The 19451-nt window shown below is 43.2% G+C and overlaps 1 protein-coding gene across 1 annotated transcript in view; it reads left to right on the top strand.

The window, feature by feature from the left end:
• The window catches only part of LOC138950925 (uncharacterized), a gene marked incomplete in the record, with an annotated part of 92127 nt that extends 73424 nt beyond the window's left edge, over positions 1 to 18703 (top strand). Inside the window, 10 exon segments of the mRNA XM_070322635.1 lie at positions 1556 to 1688; positions 2883 to 2930; positions 3116 to 3264; positions 5341 to 5548; positions 6206 to 6325; positions 9451 to 9605; positions 12795 to 12887; positions 15732 to 15843; positions 16336 to 16429; positions 17366 to 18703. Of these exon segments, the coding sequence (XP_070178736.1) occupies positions 1556 to 1688; positions 2883 to 2930; positions 3116 to 3264; positions 5341 to 5548; positions 6206 to 6325; positions 9451 to 9605; positions 12795 to 12887; positions 15732 to 15843; positions 16336 to 16429; positions 17366 to 17516 (1263 nt within the window).
• Positions 18704 to 19451: the final 748 nt, after the last annotated feature.

Below are 19451 nucleotides of genomic sequence, written 5' to 3'. Positions count from 1 at the left end.
ATTCAAAATAAAGTACAGTCGCGAATATGTCAACAAGGGGAAATAACGCTTGCGGAGAATGGAGCCTATTTGAGCAGACGACATCGCAGTTGCGATGTGCTCGTCAACTGTTTGCTCAATTTCCAAAACAATATCAAGGTTTGCACAGTTTTGAACTTCTTCTCGGGAATAACAAAGTCGCATTTGACCATGATTTGTCAGTCGTATGTCGGGTTAAGGAGGTAGTCGTAGTACAGAGGGTGTAAACAGAGTAAAAAGGATCGGTCATGAAATTTAAAGTCCTAACTTAGAGGGAGTCGTAATAAGGAAGGTCTTAATAGGGAGGCTCCACTGTAGCAGAAACATGCATATCACATAAGAGGGAGTGTTATGTTTCTTTGTATAGCCAGTGTGGGTGCATGTGTACTCGTCTTTTGCATATTAAGGCGATACCGGTCAATAGGGCGCAGGGGTTCAAGTTGAGGGAAAAAGTTGCGCCTTATAGTCCCGAAAATACGGTTAATGTTACACTAACTTACCTTTCTTGGTTTTTACATTTAGTCAAGTTTTGACTAAATGTTTTAACATAGAGGGGGAATCGAGACGAGGGTCGTGGTGTGTGTGTGTGTCTGTCTGTGTGTGTGTGTAGAGCGATTCAGACTAAACTACTGGACCGATCTTTATGAAATTTGACATGAGAGTTCCTGGGAATGATATCCCCGGACGTTTTTTTCTTTTTTTCGATAAATGTCTTTGATGACGTCATATCCGGCTTTTTGTAAAAGTTGAGGCGGCACTGTCACACCCTCATTTTTCAATCAAATTGATTGAAATTTTGGCCAAGCAATCTTCGACGCAGGCCGGACTTTGGTATTGCATTTCAGCATGGTGGCTTAAAAATTAATTAATGACTTTGGTCATTAAAAATCTAAAAATTGTTAAAAAAAAAAAATTAAAAAAATTATAAAACGATCCAAATTTACGTTCATCTTATTCTTCATCATTTTCTGATTTCAAAAACATATAAATATGTTATATTTGGATTAAAAACAAGCTCTGAAAATTAAAAATATAAAAATTATGATTAAAATTAAATTTCCGAAATCGTTTTAAAAACTATTTCATCTTATTCCTTGTCGGTTCCTGATTCCAAAAACATAGATATAATATGTTTGGATTAAAAACACGCTCAGAAAGTTAAAACGAAGAGAGGTACAGTAAAGCGTGCTATGAAGCACAGCGCAACCGCTACAGCGCCAAACAGGCTCGTCACTTTCACTGCCTTTTGCACTAGCGGCGGACTACGTTCAGTTTCATTCTGTGAGTTCCACAGCTTGACTAAATGTAGTAATTTCGCCTTACGCGACTTGTTACATTTAGTCAAGTCAAGTGTTGTTGTTTGTTAGTGTGGGTTTGTTGTTGCAGGAGCCAGTCCACAAGGATGCCAAGCGGTATGACTTGGGTGTTGTTGTTTGTTAGTGTGGGTTTGTTGTTGCAGGAGCCAGTCCACAAGATATAGCCAAGCGGTATGACTTGGGTGTTGTTGTTTGTTAGTGTGGGTTTGTTGTTGTTGTAGGAGCCAGTCCACAAGGATGCCAAGCGGTATGACTTGGTGGATTTGGAGCCAGGGAGACAATACCGCATTGAGCTCTACACATCTTATGTGGGCAACATTAACAGCAACCGCCAGGCTTTGGTCTTCAGCTCATGTAAGTAAGGTGTTAGATTGGGGGAATTGCCCCTTCCGTACCTGTTGATACACAGTAGTGTTTTGTTGTCCTGGGATATTTCAATGTCTTGAAATAGCTGTTAAAACTATAATTGGTGTCTTGAAATAGCTGTTAAAACTATAATTGGTGTCTTGAAATAGCTGTTAAAACTATAATTGGTGTCTTGAAATAGCTGTTAAAACTATAATTGGTGTCTTGAAATAGCTGTTAAAACTATAATTGGTGTCTTGAAATAGCTGTTAAAACTATAATTGGTGTCTTGAAATAGCTGTTAAAACTATAATGGGTGTCTTGCAGCATTATGAAATGACATTGCTGATCTCTTCACAGACCTTTAAGGAGATACTGGGAGAGACAATCCTGACAGAATTATTTGCAGAAAGTGTCTGTTACCTCAAAGCAAAATGCACTCGAATAGAAAAAAGCTAGGCCTTGCTGGAAGCTCTTCTTGCAACCTTCCCGTAATCTCCTGCAATTCACCTTTTATTCTTGCTGCAAGCGTGCTGCGATGTATAGTAAGCACATATTGTGTACAGAAAGTTTTGACCTTCCCGTGATCTCATGCGACTTCTGACTTGCTGCAAGCCAGCTGCGATGAGAAGTGAGCACATATTGAGGACTTTAAGCAGCCCATGAACGAAGAAGAAGAAGAAGAAGAGAGATGGTGGGGAAACTCCCATGTTCATTCATGTTCTTGCATGAGTGGATTTTTACGTGTATGACCTTTTACCCCACCATTCAGGCAGCAAACGCCGATTTCGGGAGAAGCATGCTGGGTATTTTCGTGTTTCTATAACCCACCAAACTCTGACATGGATTATAGGATCTTTTCCGTGCGCACTTAGTCTTGTGCTTGCGTATACACACAAAGGGGAATAAGGCACCAGCACGTCTGCACATAAGTTAACCTGGGAGATCGGAAAAATCTCCAACCTTAATCCACCAGGCGGCCTCGGCCAGGATTTGAACTCACGACCTTCGGATTAGGAGGCCAATGTCTTACCCACAATGCCACTGTGCCCGTCTTCCCACGATTTGAACAAGCATGCTGGCAATATTACGGACATTCTTGTGCGTTATTTTAGGAGATGGCAGGAAGAATTGAATCTGACCATCAGCCACCTATGTTAAATTTGATTCTGAAAGAAATGACTTTTTTGTTTTCAATGACAGTGCAGCCCGTTGGTCTCACTGGGGGTCAGAAAGCAGGCGTTGGTATAGGTGAGTGAGCATTATGCATCTGTCAGTGTTTCTATGTGTGTGCCTGTGTTTGTGTGTACCTGTGTGCGCAATATGTCAGTGACATTGTATATTTTTATTTATTCATTGGTTATTTTGTCACAAACTGTGTGTGGGTGTGTGAATGTAAGTGTAATTGAATGCATGTGTGTGTGTGAAACATGCAGGCGTGGTGGTGGGGATCCTGCTGCTGGTGGTGGTGGTGGTGCTGTTGCTGCTGATGAAGCGACGACCGGTGGTGTTCAGGAAGATGAGGGACAGCTTACGAAACAGCACCACGGACAAAAAGAATGTGGCCCCCCCCAAAGCTGCCGTGGTAAGGTTGTCTCATCTCAGGTATCATGTCCAACACACCAGCAGACTGTTTCATAAGGTTGTCTCATCTCAGGCATCATGTCCAACACACCAGCAGCTAGACTGTTTCATAAGGTTGTCTCATCTCAGGCATTATGTCCAACACACCAGCAGACTGTTTCATAAGGTTGTCTCATCTCAGGCATTATGTCCAACACACCAGCAGACTGTTTCATAAGGTTGTCTCATCTCAGGCATCATGTCCAACACACCAGCAGACTGTTTCATAAGGTTGTCTCATCTCAGGCATCATATGTCCATCACACCAGCAGACTCTTTCATAAGGTTGTCTCATCTCAGGCATCATGTCCAACACACCAGCAGCTAGACTGTTTCAAAAGGTTGTCTCATCTCAGGCATCATGTCCAACACACCAGCAGACTGTTTCGTAAGGTTGTCTCATCTCAGACATCATGTCCAACACACCAGCAGACTGTTTCATAAGGTTGTCTCATCTCAGGCATCATATGTCCATCACACCAGCAGACTGTTTCATAAGGTTGTCTCATCTCAGGCATCATATGTCCATCACACCAGCAGACTGTTTCATAAGGTTGTTTTATCTCAGGCATACAAGATACAAGATACAAGATATTTATTCACCAATTTTGCAAAAGGATTTCATCTTGGCACGGCACGGTAAAAATAAAATAAAAACCAACCAGACACATATGCAGACACACATCACCATGCATGCATACATACGTACATTACACTGTCATGCACACACAGACACAACTCACACACACACACACACACACACACAATTATTTACATACTCACACATAACCAGCCACATATCTACATCACAAATTCACATCGTCGCCTTGTAAAGGTAAAAACCATATCAGTTTAAAAGGGGTGCCAGTAATATCAATACAACATTAGTGAATACTAGAACAATACCTAAAATTTATAATCCATTTAAAAGTAAGTAGTACACGTAATTATTATCATTTAGTCAGATCATCACATAAAATTATATAATCATAATCTAGCCAGTTAGACAGTTTAAAACAACAGTATTAACAGACTATCACAGATCTACTCAAGCACCTGAACCTAGAGTCGCATTGCACAAAACTACTACCATCACAGAACTACTCCAGCACCTAAAAAATAAGGACCATTCCACATCGCACATATTTCCACTATCACAAGTTATGAGAACAGTAATGGAATGCAGTGAAAGGACTAAGTAACAAAAGAACCCCCCCCCCCCCCAATCCTATAACTACAGTATATTACAACGTCTTCACTTCAGGAGTTGTCAGTACAGCATGGGGGATGAAGCTAGAGCGAAAGCGACTAGTTCTGGCTTTCAAAGCTCTGTAGCGCCTACCAGATGGAAGAGGCTCGAAGAAGTGGTTTGCCGGGTGGGAGGGGTCGCGAACAATCTTTCCTGCTTTTCGACCTGAGCGCAACTCAAAAATAGAGGCAATTTAACACACCAGCAGATTGTTTCATAAGGTTGTCTCATCTCAGGCATCATAATTATGTCCATCACACCAGCAGACTGTTTCATAAGGTTGTCTCATCTCAGGCATCATGTCCAACACACCAGCAGACTGTTTCATAAGGTTGTCTTAAGCTCAGGCATCATGTCCAACATACCAGCAGACTGTTTCATAAGCTAGTTGTCTCATCTCAGACATCATGTCCATCACACCAGCAGACTGTTTCATAAGGTTGTTTTATCTCAGGCATCATGTCCAACACACCAGCAGATTGTTTCATAAGGTTGTCTCATCTCAGGCATCATAATTATGTCCATCACACCAGCAGACTGTTTCATAAGGTTGTCTCATCTCAGGCATCATGTCCAACACACCAGCAGACTGTTTCATAAGGTTGTCTCATCTCAGGCATCATGTCCAACACACCAGCAGACTGTTTCATACATAAAACCTGAACTCAAACAAATTGGGAAAATCAGAACTTCACTTAACTCGCACATTGATAAGCGTGATTTTCTCAGTGTTTTGGAGGTCTTAAAAAGGAGGTACCAATGTAACCCAGGGTGTACCCTTTTGTTCAGACCTACACTCAAAGCGTTCATGACGAGGACCTCTACCTGCCTGTGGGCCACACCTGGGAAAGCCGGCAGCCATGGCAGGTGAAGGCCAGCCAGCTTACCTTGCACAACCAGATCGGAGAGGGCAAGTTTGCCGACATCTACAGTGCTACCTGGTCACGTCCTGGCAACAATGGACAGCTCACCACTGTGGCTGCCAAGGTGCTGAAAGGTAAGGACAGGTACACTGGTGAAGAGGAGGGTACAGGTGCAATATTGTGGAGAGGTGGAGGACACGTAGAGAACTGTACTGAGGTGGGTACAGTACATGTGAACTGGTTGAGAGGGGTACATGTGCACTGGTTGAAGTGGAGGGTACATGTTCACTAAATCAGAGGGAGAAGTTGCCTTGGAGACGGGAGTCTCACCTTCAAGGGGGCTAAAGACCCTGTTTGGGAAGAATCTGGGGAATCCACTGTACATTAATCTAGACACACATGGAATGATTTGCTCAAAAACACACCACAAGTAGGGTAATTAATTAAATCAATCATTATTTGTAACACAGAATCTAATGATATAACTTTGGAATTGATTTGAGGGCTTTTTCTCTTTCGTATTATGCCTTTAAAGTTGAGGTGAAAGTGATACTGTGTCAGGAGGGGGGAGTCACTTTCAGTCTACGGTATATTGACTGCTTTTGTTTTAATTTGCAGTGCAGTGTTGTTCCGAAACTCAGAGCACAATAATAGGTCAGTTGGACCTTGATAGAAAATATGTGCAGGTCCAAACATTCTGGCTGCATAAAAATTTGTCTCTTATAATGATCGGAAAGTCTTTTGTCTGTGTTTGACGGCCTCGGTGAACAAACGCTTTCTGCGTGTTTCAGGCGGCTTTGGTCAAAACGAAGTGAACACAATGATGAGCAAGATTCAGTTCTTTGCCAACAAGGTTGGTAGTCATAGCAACGTTCTACTGTTCCACGGTGCTGTGCTGGACAACGATTTCTGTGAGTTGAATTATCGACCAAACAAAACATTCAGAAGAATTTCAACCCATCCGTCTTAAAAGTTGATAAAAGCAAGATACACAACAGACAAATAGTGATGACAAATGGTACTGTAACTTTTATGTGAAAGCATTTTACCTCCATCCAACTGGAAGCCAAAACATTCACAGATAAGTTACAGTATCATTTTTCATCACTGTTTGTGTATCCAATGTGTCTTGTTTGTCCACTTCAAAAGACTGAAAGGTAGAAGTTCTTTTGAATGTTTCATTTCAACTGTAATTAAACATTCCATAAATTAACCTTTCTTTTTTTTTCTTGTCATAATACATTGTACATGTAATTGGAAAATTGTATTTGTGTTAGTTGTTATGCAGGGAATGGTGACAGTGTGTGCTGACGGTGTGAGTTGTTATACAGGGAATGCATGGTGGCAGTGTACATGTGCTGACAGTGTGAGTTGTTATACAGGGAATGGTGACAGTGTACGTGTGCTGACAGTGTGAGTAAATTTGTTATACAGGGAATGGTGACAGTGTGAGTTGTTATACAGGGAATGGTGACAATGTGTGCTGACAGTGTGAGTGGTTATACAGGAAATGGTGACAGTGTGTGCTGACAGTGTGAGTGGTTATACAGGAAATGGTGACAGTGTGTGCTGACAGTGTGAGTGGTTATACAGGGAATGCTGACAGTGTGTGCTGACAGTGTGAGTGGTTATACAGGGAATGGTGACAGTGTGAGTGGTTATACAGGGAATGGTGACAGTGTGAGTGGTTAAACAGGGAATGGTGACAGTGTGTGCTGACAGTGTGAGTGGTTATACAGGGAATGTTGACAGTGTGTGCTGACAGTGTGAGTTGTTATACAGGGAATGGTGACAGTGTGTGCTGACAGTGTGAGTGGTTATACAGGGAATGGTGACACTGTGTGTGCTGACAGTGTGAGTTGTTAAACAGGGAATGGTGACAGTGTGTGCAGACAGTGTGAGTTGTTATACAGGGAATGGTGACAGTGTGTGCTGACAGTGTGAGTGGTTGGTTTGCTTGCTTGCTAAATGGCTGCTTGTTTGTGTGTGTAGGTGTTTGAGCAATTGGATGAGCACTTTGTATTGTGTGTTTGATTGTGTTGGTGGTGGGTGTTGCAGTGGGGCCAGTGAGTGCTGCAAGTCGTGTATTATTGTGTTTGAATGAGTTGGTGTTGGGTGTTGCAGTGCATGGGGCCGGTGATGATGGTGGAGTACTGTGAGTCGTGTATTGTTGTGTTTGAATGTGTTGGTGGTGGGTGTTGCAGTGGGGCCGGTGATGATGGTGGAGTACTGTGAGTCGTGTATTGTTGTGTTTGAATGTGTTTGTGGTGGGTGTTGCAGTGGTGCCGGTGTTGATGGTGGAGTACTGTGAGTCGTGTATTGTTGTGTTTGAATGTGTTGGTGGTGGGTGTTGCAGTGGGGCCGGTGTTGATGGTGGAGTACTGTGAGTCATGTATTGTTGTGTTTGAATGTGTTGGTGTCGGGTGTTGCAGTTGGGCCGGTGTTGATGGTGGAGTACTGTGAGTCGTGTATTGTTGTGTTTGAATGTGTTGGTGGTGGGTGTTGCAGTGGGGCCGGTGATGATGATGGAGTGCAGTGAGTCGTGTATTGTTGTGTTTGAATGTGTTTGTGGTGGGTGTTGCAGTGGGGCCGGTGATGATGATGGAGTGCTGTGAGTCGTGTATTGTTGTGTGTTTGAATGTGTTGGTGGTGGGTGTTGCAATGGGGCCGGTGATGATGATGGAGTGCTGTGAGTCGTGTATTGTTGTGTGTTTGAATGTGTTTGTGGTGGGTGTTGCAGTGGGGCCGGTGATGATGGTGGAGTGCTGTGAGTCGTGTATTGTTGTGTGTTTGAATGTGTTGGTGGTGGGTGTTGCAGTGGGGCCGGTGATGATGATGGAGTACTGTGAGTCGTGTATTGTTGTATTTGAATGTGTTGGTGGTGGGTGTTGCAGTGGGGCCGGTGATGATGGTGGAGTACTGTGAGTCGTGTATTGTTGTGTTTGAATGTGTTTGTGGTGGGTGTTGCAGTGGGGCCGGTGATGATGGTGGAGTACTGTGAGTCATGTATTGTTGTGTTTGAATGTGTTGGTGGTGGGTGTTGCAGTGGGGCCGGTGATGATGATGGAGTACTGTGAGTCATGTATTGTTGTGTTTGAATGTGTTGGTGGTGGGTGTTGCAGTGGGGCCGGTGATGATGGTGGAGTACTGTGAGTCGTGTATTGTTGTGTGTTTGAATGTGTTGGTGGTGGGTGTTGCAATGGGGCCAGTGAGTGCTGTGAGTCGTGTATTGTTGTGTTTGAATGTGTTGGTGGTGGGTGTTGCAGTGGGGCCGGTGATGATGATGGAGTGCTGTGAGTCGTGTATTGTTGTGTGTTTGAATGTGTTGGTGGTGGGTGTTGCAATGGGGCCGGTGTTGATGGTGGAGTGCAGTGAGTCGTGTATTGTTGTGTGTTTGAATGTGTTGGTGGTGGGTGTTGCAGTGGGGCCGGTGATGATGATGGAGTGCTGTGAGTCGTGTATTGTTGTGTGTTTGAATGTGTTGGTGGTGGGTGTTGCAATGGGGCCGGTGATGATGGTGGAGTACTGTGAGTCGTGTATTGTTGTGTGTTTGAATGTGTTGGTGGTGGGTGTTGCAGTGGGGCCGGTGATGATGATGGAGTGCAGTGAGTCGTGTATTGTTGTGTTTGAATGTGTTGGTGGTGGGTGTTGCAATGGGGCCGGTGTTGATGGTGGAGTACTGTGAGTCATGTATTGTTGTGTTTGAATGTGTTGGTGTCGGGTGTTGCAGTGGGGCCGGTGTTGATGGTGGAGTACTGTGAGTCGTGTATTGTTGTGTTTGAATGTGTTGGTGTCGGGTGTTGCAGTGGGGCCGGTGTTGATGGTGGAGTACTGTGAGTCGTGTATTGTTGTGTTTGAATGTGTTGGTGGTGGGTGTTGCAGTGGGGCCGGTGTTGATGGTGGAGTACTGTGAGTCGTGTATTGTTGTGTTTGAATGTGTTGGTGGTGGGTGTTGCAGTGGGGCCGGTGATGATGATGGAGTACTGTGAGTCATGTATTGTTGTGTGTTTGAATGTGTTGGTGTCGGGTGTTGCAGTGGGGCCGGTGTTGATGTTGGAGTACTGTGAGTCAGGCCAGCTGGACAAGTGGCTCAAGGAAAACCAGGCCAAGGTCACCGAGGACACCGTGGAGAAGCTGTACCGCTTTTGTAGAGACATTGCTTGCGGCATGGAGTACCTGGCCTCTAAAGGGGTAAGTGATACATTGCTTGATGGTGTTTGCTTGTCTGTGTGTGTGTGTGTGTGTGTGTGTGTGTGTGTGTGTGTGTGTGTGTGTCTGTGTCTGTCTATATGTGTGTGTGTGTCTGTGTGTGTGTCTGTGTGTGTGTCTGTGTCTGTGTGTGTGTCTGTGTGTGTGTGTCTGTGTGTGTGTCTGTGTGTGTGTGTCTGTGTGTGTTTTCTCTACATGTGTGTACAAATCAGAACATGTGTGTGTGTGTCTGTGTGTGTGTGTCTGTGTGTGTTTTCTCTACATGTGTGTACAAATCAGTACATGTGTGTGAGTGTCTGTAAGTTGTCTGTGTGAGTCTGTACATATGTGTGTGTGTGTGTATGTGTGCGTGTGGTGATTGACAGTGCACTGTTCTTGAGTAAATCCTGCTGAATGAGTTGTCTGCCCTCAAAAGAAGAAAAAAGGAGAAGCATGTTACATGTTGCCATTGACAACATATGTTCTCACATCACTTTTCATTCTCAAGGTTCAGAATGAAAACTATTATACGGCAGTCATACTCCAGAGGATTGGTGTAACTTTGAAATAATTTTAAAAATATGGGTATGTGAGAATGTTTGTTATATGTATAGGTTGTTTATGGACTATGCTCACACAGAAGACTTGAGTTTGTTTAGAGAAATCTTTCTTTTCATGGTAATACAGACCTGAAGCCTTAGTTTACAGCACAAAAACACATGACATGTGTCTGAAAATACACCTTCAGGATTTTATTTATTATGAACTGCCTGTTAAAACTAAAAGTGGCTGTTTTATTCTTGTTTTTACCATGAAACACTGTGAAATCCTCCTTTAAGACTTCTAAAAATATAAGATAATCAGATCTTGAAAAAGGGAAGAGGATCTTAAAAGGAGGTGTTTCCTAATGACGTTATGCAGAACACAGAAAGTCTTGAGGGGGTCTTAAACGTGGCGTTCCACTGTACCATGAAATGCCACATTATCAAAGTGGGGTTCCACTGTATCATGAAATGCCACATTATCAAAGTGGGGTTCCACTATATCATGAAATGCCCCATTATCAAAGTGGGGTGCCACTGTATCATGAAATGCCACATTATCAAAGTGGTGTTCCACTGTACCATGAAATGCCACATTATCAAAGTGGGGTTCCACTGTACCATGAAATGCCACATTATCAAAGTGGGGTTCCTCTGTATCATGAAATGCCACATTATCAAAGTGGAGTTCCACTGTACCATGAAATGCCACATTATCAAAGTGGGGTTCCACTGTACCATGAAATGCCACATTATCAAAGTGGGGTGCCACTGTACCATGAAATGCCACATTATCAAAGTGGAGTTCCACTGTACCATGAAATGCCACATTATCAAAGTGGGGTTCCACTGTATCATGAAATGCCACATTATCAAAGTGGGGTTCCTCTGTACCATGAAATGCCACATTATCAAAGTGGAGTTCCACTGTACCATGAAATGCCACATTATCAAAGTGGGGTGCCACTGTACCATGAAATGCCACATTATCAAAGTGGGGTTCCACTATATCATGAAATGCCCCATTATCAAAGTGGCGTTCCACTGTACCATGAAATGCCACATTATCAAAGTGGGGTTCCACTATATCATGAAATGCCCCATTATCAAAGTGGGGTGCCACTGTATCATGAAATGCCACATTATCAAAGTGGGGTGCCACTATATCATGAAATGCCCCATTATCAAAGTGGGGTGCCACTGTACCATGAAATGCCACATTATCAAAGTGGGGTTCCTCTGTATCATGAAATGCCACATTATCAAAGTGGGGTTCCACTGTACCATGAAATGCCACATTATCAAAGTGGGGTTCCTCTGTACCATGAAATGCCACATTATCAAAGTGGGGTTCCACTGTACCATGAAATGCCACATTATCAAAGTGGCGTGCCACTGTACCATGAAATGCCACATTATCAAAGTGGGGTTCCTCTGTATCATGAAATGCCACATTATCAAAGTGGGGTGCCACTGTATCATGAAATGCCACATTATCAAAGTGGGGTGCCACTGTACCATGAAATGCCACATTATCATAGTGGCGTTCCACTGTATCATGAAATGCCACATTATCAAAGTGGTGTTCCACTATATCATGAAATGCCCCATTATCAAAGTGGGGTGCCACTATATCATGAAATGCCACATTATCAAAGTGGGGTGCCACTGTATCATGAAATGCCACATTATCAAAGTGGGGTGCCACTGTACCATGAAATGCCACATTATCAAAGTGGGGTGCCACTGTATCATGAAATGCCACATTATCAAAGTGGGGTGCCACTGTACCATGAAATGCCACATTATCAAAGTGGGGTTCCTCTGTACCATGAAATGCCACATTATCAAAGTGGGGTTCCACTATATCATGAAATGCCCCATTATCAAAGTGGGGTGCCACTGTACCATGAAATGCCACATTATCAAAGTGGGGTTCCACTGTACCATGAAATGCCACATTATCAAAGTGGGGTTCCACTGTACCATGAAATGCCACATTATCAAAGTGGGGTTCCACTGTACCATGAAATGCCACATTATCAAAGTGGGGTTCCACTGTACCATGAAATGCCACATTATCAAAGTGGGGTTCCACTGTATCATGAAATGCCACATTATCAAAGTGGGGTTCCACTGTACCATGAAATGCCACATTATCAAAGTGGGGTTCCACTGTACCATGAAATGCCACATTATCAAAGTGGCGTTCCACTGCATCATGAAATGCCACATTATCAAAGTGGGGTGCCACTGTACCATGAAATGCCACATTATCAAAGTGGGGTTCCACTGTACCATGAAATGCCACATTATCAAAGTGGGGTTCCACTGTACCATGAAATGCCACATTATCAAAGTGGCGTGCCACTGTACCATGAAATGCCACATTATCAAAGTGGGGTTCCACTGTACCATGAAATGCCACATTATCAAAGTGGGGTTCCACTGTACCATGAAATGCCACATTATCAATGTGGCGTTCCACTATATCATGAAATGCCACATTATCAAAGTGGGGTTCCACTGTACCATGAAATGCCACATTATCAAAGTGGGGTTCCACTGTACCATGAAATGCCACATTATCAAAGTGGGGTTCCACTGTATCATGAAATGCCACATTATCAAAGCAAACTTTCTTGTTCAGATCGTGCATACTCGCCTTGCGGCCAGAAATGTCCTGCTCACCTTCATCCTGGATGCCAAGGTGGCCGGCTTCGGACCAAAAGATGGAACTGAGGTATGTTGGTGTGGTTATTAGCACAGCCATACTGCCATGAAAGGACGTCCTTGGAACCAGCTTAAAGGGTCTCTTAAATGGCTGGTGGGCCTGGTGACATATTTTGGTTAAGATGTCAGAGTGTATGCACCAGGAAGTGTTCTCTCATTGGAGGGGTCTCACATCACAGGTACCCCTGTATTGTTGTTGATGTCAGTGATGAAGCTCGACTGCTGTCCATGGACTTTGCCTTCATGAGTGGACTTGGAGAGATGTCCCACTGTCTCCTGTTGCCTTTTTGTTTGGTGGTCAAATCATTTGTTCTGCAGTGTACAATCCTCTGACCCTTCTGCTGTGCTGTACAGTGGTACCTCTGTCTAACGACTTTGAACATGTAACCGAGATTTGGTCGTTATATGGAGGGGTCGTAACATGGAGAAATGTTTTATGTCCGGGTCCGTCAATGATTTGGAATGACATGGGCGTTTTGATTGGTGCCGCCCACAATGTTATTCTTTCCTTAAACGATTATGGTAACCTGTTTTCTATTCAATTAATTACCCACACAGTTTTCTTGCTTGTTTAATGAAGCCCCGTAACTACTCGTGGGTTAAGGTTTGAAATAAACAAACTGAGGTCGAACAAAAGCATGCGGTCCCAAAACATGCACATCGATGTCGATACCAGCTTCTAATCATAGTCATACGATACCCAGCAACGATTTGGTTAAAAATAAAGAAAAGTGTCCCAAACCCAAGGAACAAAACGTATAAGCCTTTGCAGACGTAAAGAACCGCGGCAGTGTGTTGAAACCGATGTAAAATTGTAGCCAAAAGCGTCAGTTTTCACGATGAAACTTGACTTGCTCATTCAAGGGACATAACTGCACTACGGACTGTCCATAGAGTTGATCCCCGAGTACGCTAGTACAAGGGTCCAGCAGACTTTAATTGTGTGTCTGTCTGTCTGTCTGTGTGTTTCGACTTAACAGCTTATTGCTGGGAAACTACTGGGCGCAGTTCGTTCAAAAGTTGATACACTAACTTGATAATAGGTCCGATTGATCGTATTAAAACTTCATAATGTTACCTGGGACCTAAATGCGAAATAAACCACAAAAAAACGACTTGGCGGTGGGAGGAATTCGCGGTCTGATAGAACGGTGCAAGGTCTCGGCAAACCAAGACTATGCCATACTCGTAGCAAAGCCGCCGAATGGTACCGTAAACCAAGAATAGTGACGTAAGAAAATAGAATGTCGTCTTTTGATTTTGACGTGTTTTAGAATGGAGATGTGGTAGTGTATGTGTGTGTGTGTGTGTGTGTGTGTGTGTGTGTGTGTGTGTGTGTGAGAGAGAGAGAAAGAGAGAGAGAGAGGGAGAGAGAAAAGGAGTGAGGGAGAGAGAGTGTGTGTGTGTGTGTGTGTGTGTGAATGTCTGAAGAGTACTCGGGTCCAGCGCGAGCGTTTTTTATTAATTTAGGACATTCCACTACTCACCTTCAAACCTCACTGACGGGATTCTGAGGAGAATTTATTGATTCAAATGAACGCGTTGTTTGTATATCGCGTCATTCGGTCACGGATCGGGGAAAACCAAGAACAGTTCCAGATTTCAAAACCCGTGTTCGTCGTCCACCATTGTTAGCAAGACCGAAAATGTTTACACGCGCTTTGCATGCGTACATCGCAAAATTTCATGACGTCACCACAACTTTCGGTTTTGGTTCGATATTCCGATTACTTTCATAACGTTTCTGTAACCTTGCGTGTTTAAAAGGTAGGAGTTTCTGCACAGTTCTTTGCAAAATGAAGCAGACATCTGGCGAATGACCTTTATCTATTCAAAATAAAGTAATGACATGAAATAGAAACGGAAAACCATCGCTTCAGCCGTTTGCGTGCTGAAGTGATGTTGTACACGGACAGGATTTCAGCCCGTGTTTGTGTCCGTATCGCTTACTCACTTGACTGGAGATATAAGTTAGAGTAAACCAAACCCGTGATAATTTTGGGAAAAGTTGTTATAAGTCCACATATGGACGGTCGTATGTCGTATGAGAGAGGGGGGCGTAATATGGAGGTGAGAAATATTAAGACAAAGAAGGAGAAAAAATCCGTCACAGAAAAGTTGGTCATAATATTGAGGGACCCGTAAAAGAGAGGGGTCGTAAAGAGAGGTACCACTGTATTACCTTCTGCTGTTGTATTACCGTCTGCTGTGTTGTATTACCTTCTGCTGTGTTGTATTACCTTCTGCTGTGTTGTATCACCGTCTGCTGTGTTGTATTACCTTCTGCTGTGTTGTATCACCGTCTGCTGTGTTGTATTACCGTCTGCTGTGTTGTATTACCTTCTGCTGTGTTGTATCACCGTCTGCTGTGTTGTATTACCGTCTGCTGTGTTGTATTACGGTCTGCTGTGTTGTATTACTGTCTGCTGTGTTGTATTACCGTCTGCTGTGTTGTATTACGGTCTGCTGTGTTGTATTACCGTCTGCTGTGTTGTGTTATCTTCTGCTGTGTTGTGTTATCTTCTGCTGTGTTGTGTTATCTTCTGCTGTGTTGTGTTATCTTCTGCTGTGTTGTGTTATCTTCTGCTGTGTTGTATTACCGTCTGCTGTGTTGTATTACCTTCTGCTGCTGCTTCCATTTTAAGTTCCTCAGTCTTCATCATGGGGTGTGGTGCAAAATGATTGGAAACAGGTTTACTTGCCTCGGGGCATTGGATGTAGTGTACTGCCCAGTCTCTTTCTTTTCCTGTCTGTCATCCTGTTTCTTCGCTTTGTTGACTGGCTGTGTGTACATGTTTTGGCTTGCTCTGTGTGTGTGTGTGTGTGTTTTGACGGACTGTGTGTGTGTGTACAGAACAAGGTGTCGGCCAAGTGGTCAGCCCCAGAAGTGCTGGAGGAAAGACCAGCCACGGAGAAGAGCGACGTGTGGTCCTACGGTGTCACTCTCTGGGAGATCTTCAGTCTCGGTTCGTTCCTGTCATTTTCTCTCTTTGTCATCTACATGGGTTGGGGTTAGAGCTAAGTTACGTGTTGCTCCGTTCCTAGTCTTTAATTAAATCATGAGGTTGGTATGGCACGTGACACTGTGGGCAGAGCCAAGAGGTTGCATGATGGACAGTGTCATACTTTACCATTCGTTCTCCTTGTTACTGCCGTGCTATGTCTGTCTTTAATTCCTGTGTTATATGACATGGAACCCTTTCTCAATGGGAGTTCAGTGGCATTTTTGTCAACTTTAATTTTTAACCATCTTGAGTCAACATGCACCTTTCAGTGGCAGCAGAACTCTGCTTTTTAGAGCTGCATAAAGCTGGTGGTTTAAAAAAGAGAATGTAAAGTGAGGTAAATGTACAAAGGCTATGAACAATTGATCTGAACAAGTAAGGTCTTGAAGGATGTGAAGTTTTAAATGTGGGGTTGGTTATTTCCACTCAAATGAAATGTTTTGCTGCTGACAGGAAAGACGCCGTACTCTGACATCCGCGGGGCGGAGATAGGCACGCACATCAAGGCTGGCAAACGCATGGAGAAACCAGAGCTTGCCAACGACATGTGAGTCGCGTGTGCTGCTCTTCACTGTGGCAGTACCTCTTGGTATTTAGGCGCATGGCATTCTTGTTGCATTACCTATTATTTTATGGACCTCTAGCAAATGTGATATAGTGGGAGTCCCCAGTAGTCAGATTGCATACACCTTCATTTACCTATTCATTTTTGGTCGAGATTTTGTGGAGTGTGTAAGCCGTCAAGTGGAGTGACTAATTCATAATGTCTTTATGACTATTTAAGTTAAAGTTACATTGTTGTTCTCAGTTTATGCTGTCATTTTGGTCAACACATTGACAATAGACATTTTCAGGGAATAACTCGGTCAGGATTTTCCGCTCGATATTTTCTTCTTCTTCTTCTTCTTCATACGACGGTTGTGGCTCGATATTTTGAAAATATACACATCAGAGTTTACAATTTGTAGCGGCAATGATCGCTTGGCCTGAGTGATAGCAAACAACGTGTTTTGCCGGAGGTCGTGAGAGTTTGGGAAACACGCGTGCTCAGCGATCACTGCAGGCCATCGTCAGTGAAGTGTGGCTCCAATGTGCTGATTTTTAGAAGATAAAGGCGTCATATCGAGTGGACATTGCATAACTTAAACATTGGAGTCACTTATTCGCTGTAATTGCTGGTTTTAACTGGTCAACATAGTGTTATTGTTTGGCTCGCTGTAACTGGATATCACTAAAGTTACTCTTCCACAACGCTTGAAAATCCTAGCTGACAGAGTTAATTTAGACCATCATCTATTTGTACAGTATAAAGTTAAAGTGGTTAATTCATGATTCCAGATAGCATAGTGTGGCTTTATGAAAGTTTGTGTTGCGTATTTGTTTGCTTTTCTCCCGACAATATTGGAACAATCTTTATCCTTTAAAACAGTAATAACATGTCACAGTTCAGGACCATAACCAGGGGAAGTAACCAATGTTTCAGGTTCCACAAGCTGATGCAGAACTGCTGGCAGGAGAAGCAGAGAAGCCGCCCCAGTTTTGCCGACATCAGCAAGGAGTTGCAGGATCTGTTCAGCTCAGGCCAGAGAAAGAGCGAGGAGCTCTACTACATGGCCAGCCACATCCACAAGTAGTTTTGTGCTGCTCTTAGCAGATCCACAAGTAGTTCTGTGCTGCTCTTAGCAGATCCACAAGTAGTTCTGTGCTGCTCTTAGCAGATCCACAAGTAGTTCTGTGCTGCTCTTAGCAGATCCACAAGTAGTTCTGTGCTGCTCTTAGCAGATCCACAAGTAGTTCTGTGCTGCTCTTAGCAGAACCACAAGTAGTTCTGTGCTGCTCTTAGCAAATCAACAAGTACGGTAGTTATGTGCTGCTCTTAGCAAATCAACAAGTAGTTATGTGCTGCTCTTAGCAGATCTACAAATAGTTGGTATGTGCTGCTCTTAGCAAATCAACAAGTACGGTAGTTATGTGCTGCTCTTAGCAAATCAACAAGTAGTTATGTGCTGCTCTTAGCAAATCAACAAGTAGTTCTGTGCTGCTCTTAGCAAATCAACAAGTAGTTCTGTGCTGCTCTTAGCAAATCAACAATTAGTTATGTGTTGCTCTTAGCAAATCAACAATTAGTTATGTGTTGCTCTTAGCAAATCAACAAGTAGTTATGTGCTGCTCTTAGCAAATCAACAAGTAGTTATGTGCTGCTCTTAGCAAATCAACAAGTAGTTATGTGCTGCTCTTAGCAAATCAACAAGTAGTTATGTGCTGCTCTTAGCAGATCCACAAGTAGTTCTGTGCTGCTCTAAGCAGATCCACAAGTAGTTCTGTGCTGCTCTTAGCAGATCTACAAATAGTTGGTATGTGCTGCTCTTAGCAAATCAACAAGTAGTTATGTGCTGCTCTTAGCAAATCAACAAGTAGTTCTGTGCTGCTCTTAGCAAATCAACAAGTAGTTCTGTGCTGCTCTTAGCAAATCAACAAGTAGTTATGTGCTGCTCTTAGCAAATCAACAAGTACGGTAGTTATGTGCTGCTCTTAGCAAATCAACAAGTAGTTATGTGCTGCTCTATGCAGATCCACAAGTACAAATGAACAAGTAGTTCTGTGCTGCTCTTAGCAAATCAACAAGTAGTTATGTGCTGCTCTAAGCAGATCCACAAGTAGTTATTTGCTGCTTTAAGCAGGTCCACAAGTAGTTATGTGCTGCTTTATGCAGATCCACAAGTAGTTATATATGTGCTGCTCTAAGCAGATCCACAAGTAGTTATGTGCTGCTCTAAGCAGATCCACAGGCAAGGGCGGATCTGGGGGGGGGGTTACACGGGTTACGTAACCCCCCCCCACCCCCCCAAAGAAAGAGGTAATTTATTGGCTCAGGATGCACCAGATAGCTCTATTTTGCTTCTTTGGATAAAAAAAATTTCCGGGGGGGCATGCCCCCGGACCCCCGTAGAGGCTTAGGCGCCGAACTTGTATCTTCGCAGTCATTTTGTAACCCCCCCCTCCAAAGTGAATTGATCCGCCCTTGACAGGTAGTTCTATGCTGCTCTTAGCAGATCCACAAGTAGTTATGTGCTGCTCTAAGCAGATCCACAAGTATTCCTGTGTTACAGATTTTTTTTGTAAGTTTACAATTTATTATTTGTCAGACATTGGATTTGTGTGTGTGTAAATTTACAATTTTGTGTGTTTGTCATACTTTCTGGGATACTTGCTTTCCCCAGCTTGTTTTCTTTTGCTTTGATTTTTTCTTTTGTTTTGTTATTCATTTTTGTACAAGGAAGGTGTTGAAGAGGTTTTGGAGGGAGAGCTTATACAACTTGTGTGCTCCTGTTTTAAAGGAATCTTTGTTGTAATTTTAGTCATAATCTGACGGTTATGAACATATGCTGCAATATTTGCACAGCTGAACAATTTTGTCATGCTTGCCATTACTCCAGTGTTATATGAAAGAAGTAAAACTACATTTAATACGTATGTGTATATATGCATTAAATAAAATCAAGTGTCCAACTAGGCCTGGTTTAGGATCTTTTAATAACAGGAATTTTTCATTTAATTCATAGTAAATA

Source organism: Littorina saxatilis, linkage group LG16 (genome assembly GCF_037325665.1).
Source record: "Littorina saxatilis isolate snail1 linkage group LG16, US_GU_Lsax_2.0, whole genome shotgun sequence".
NCBI classification, from domain to species: domain Eukaryota; kingdom Metazoa; phylum Mollusca; class Gastropoda; order Littorinimorpha; family Littorinidae; genus Littorina; species Littorina saxatilis.
Note: the sequence above shows the minus strand (reverse complement) of the source record. Positions and strands in the feature narration are given on the sequence as shown.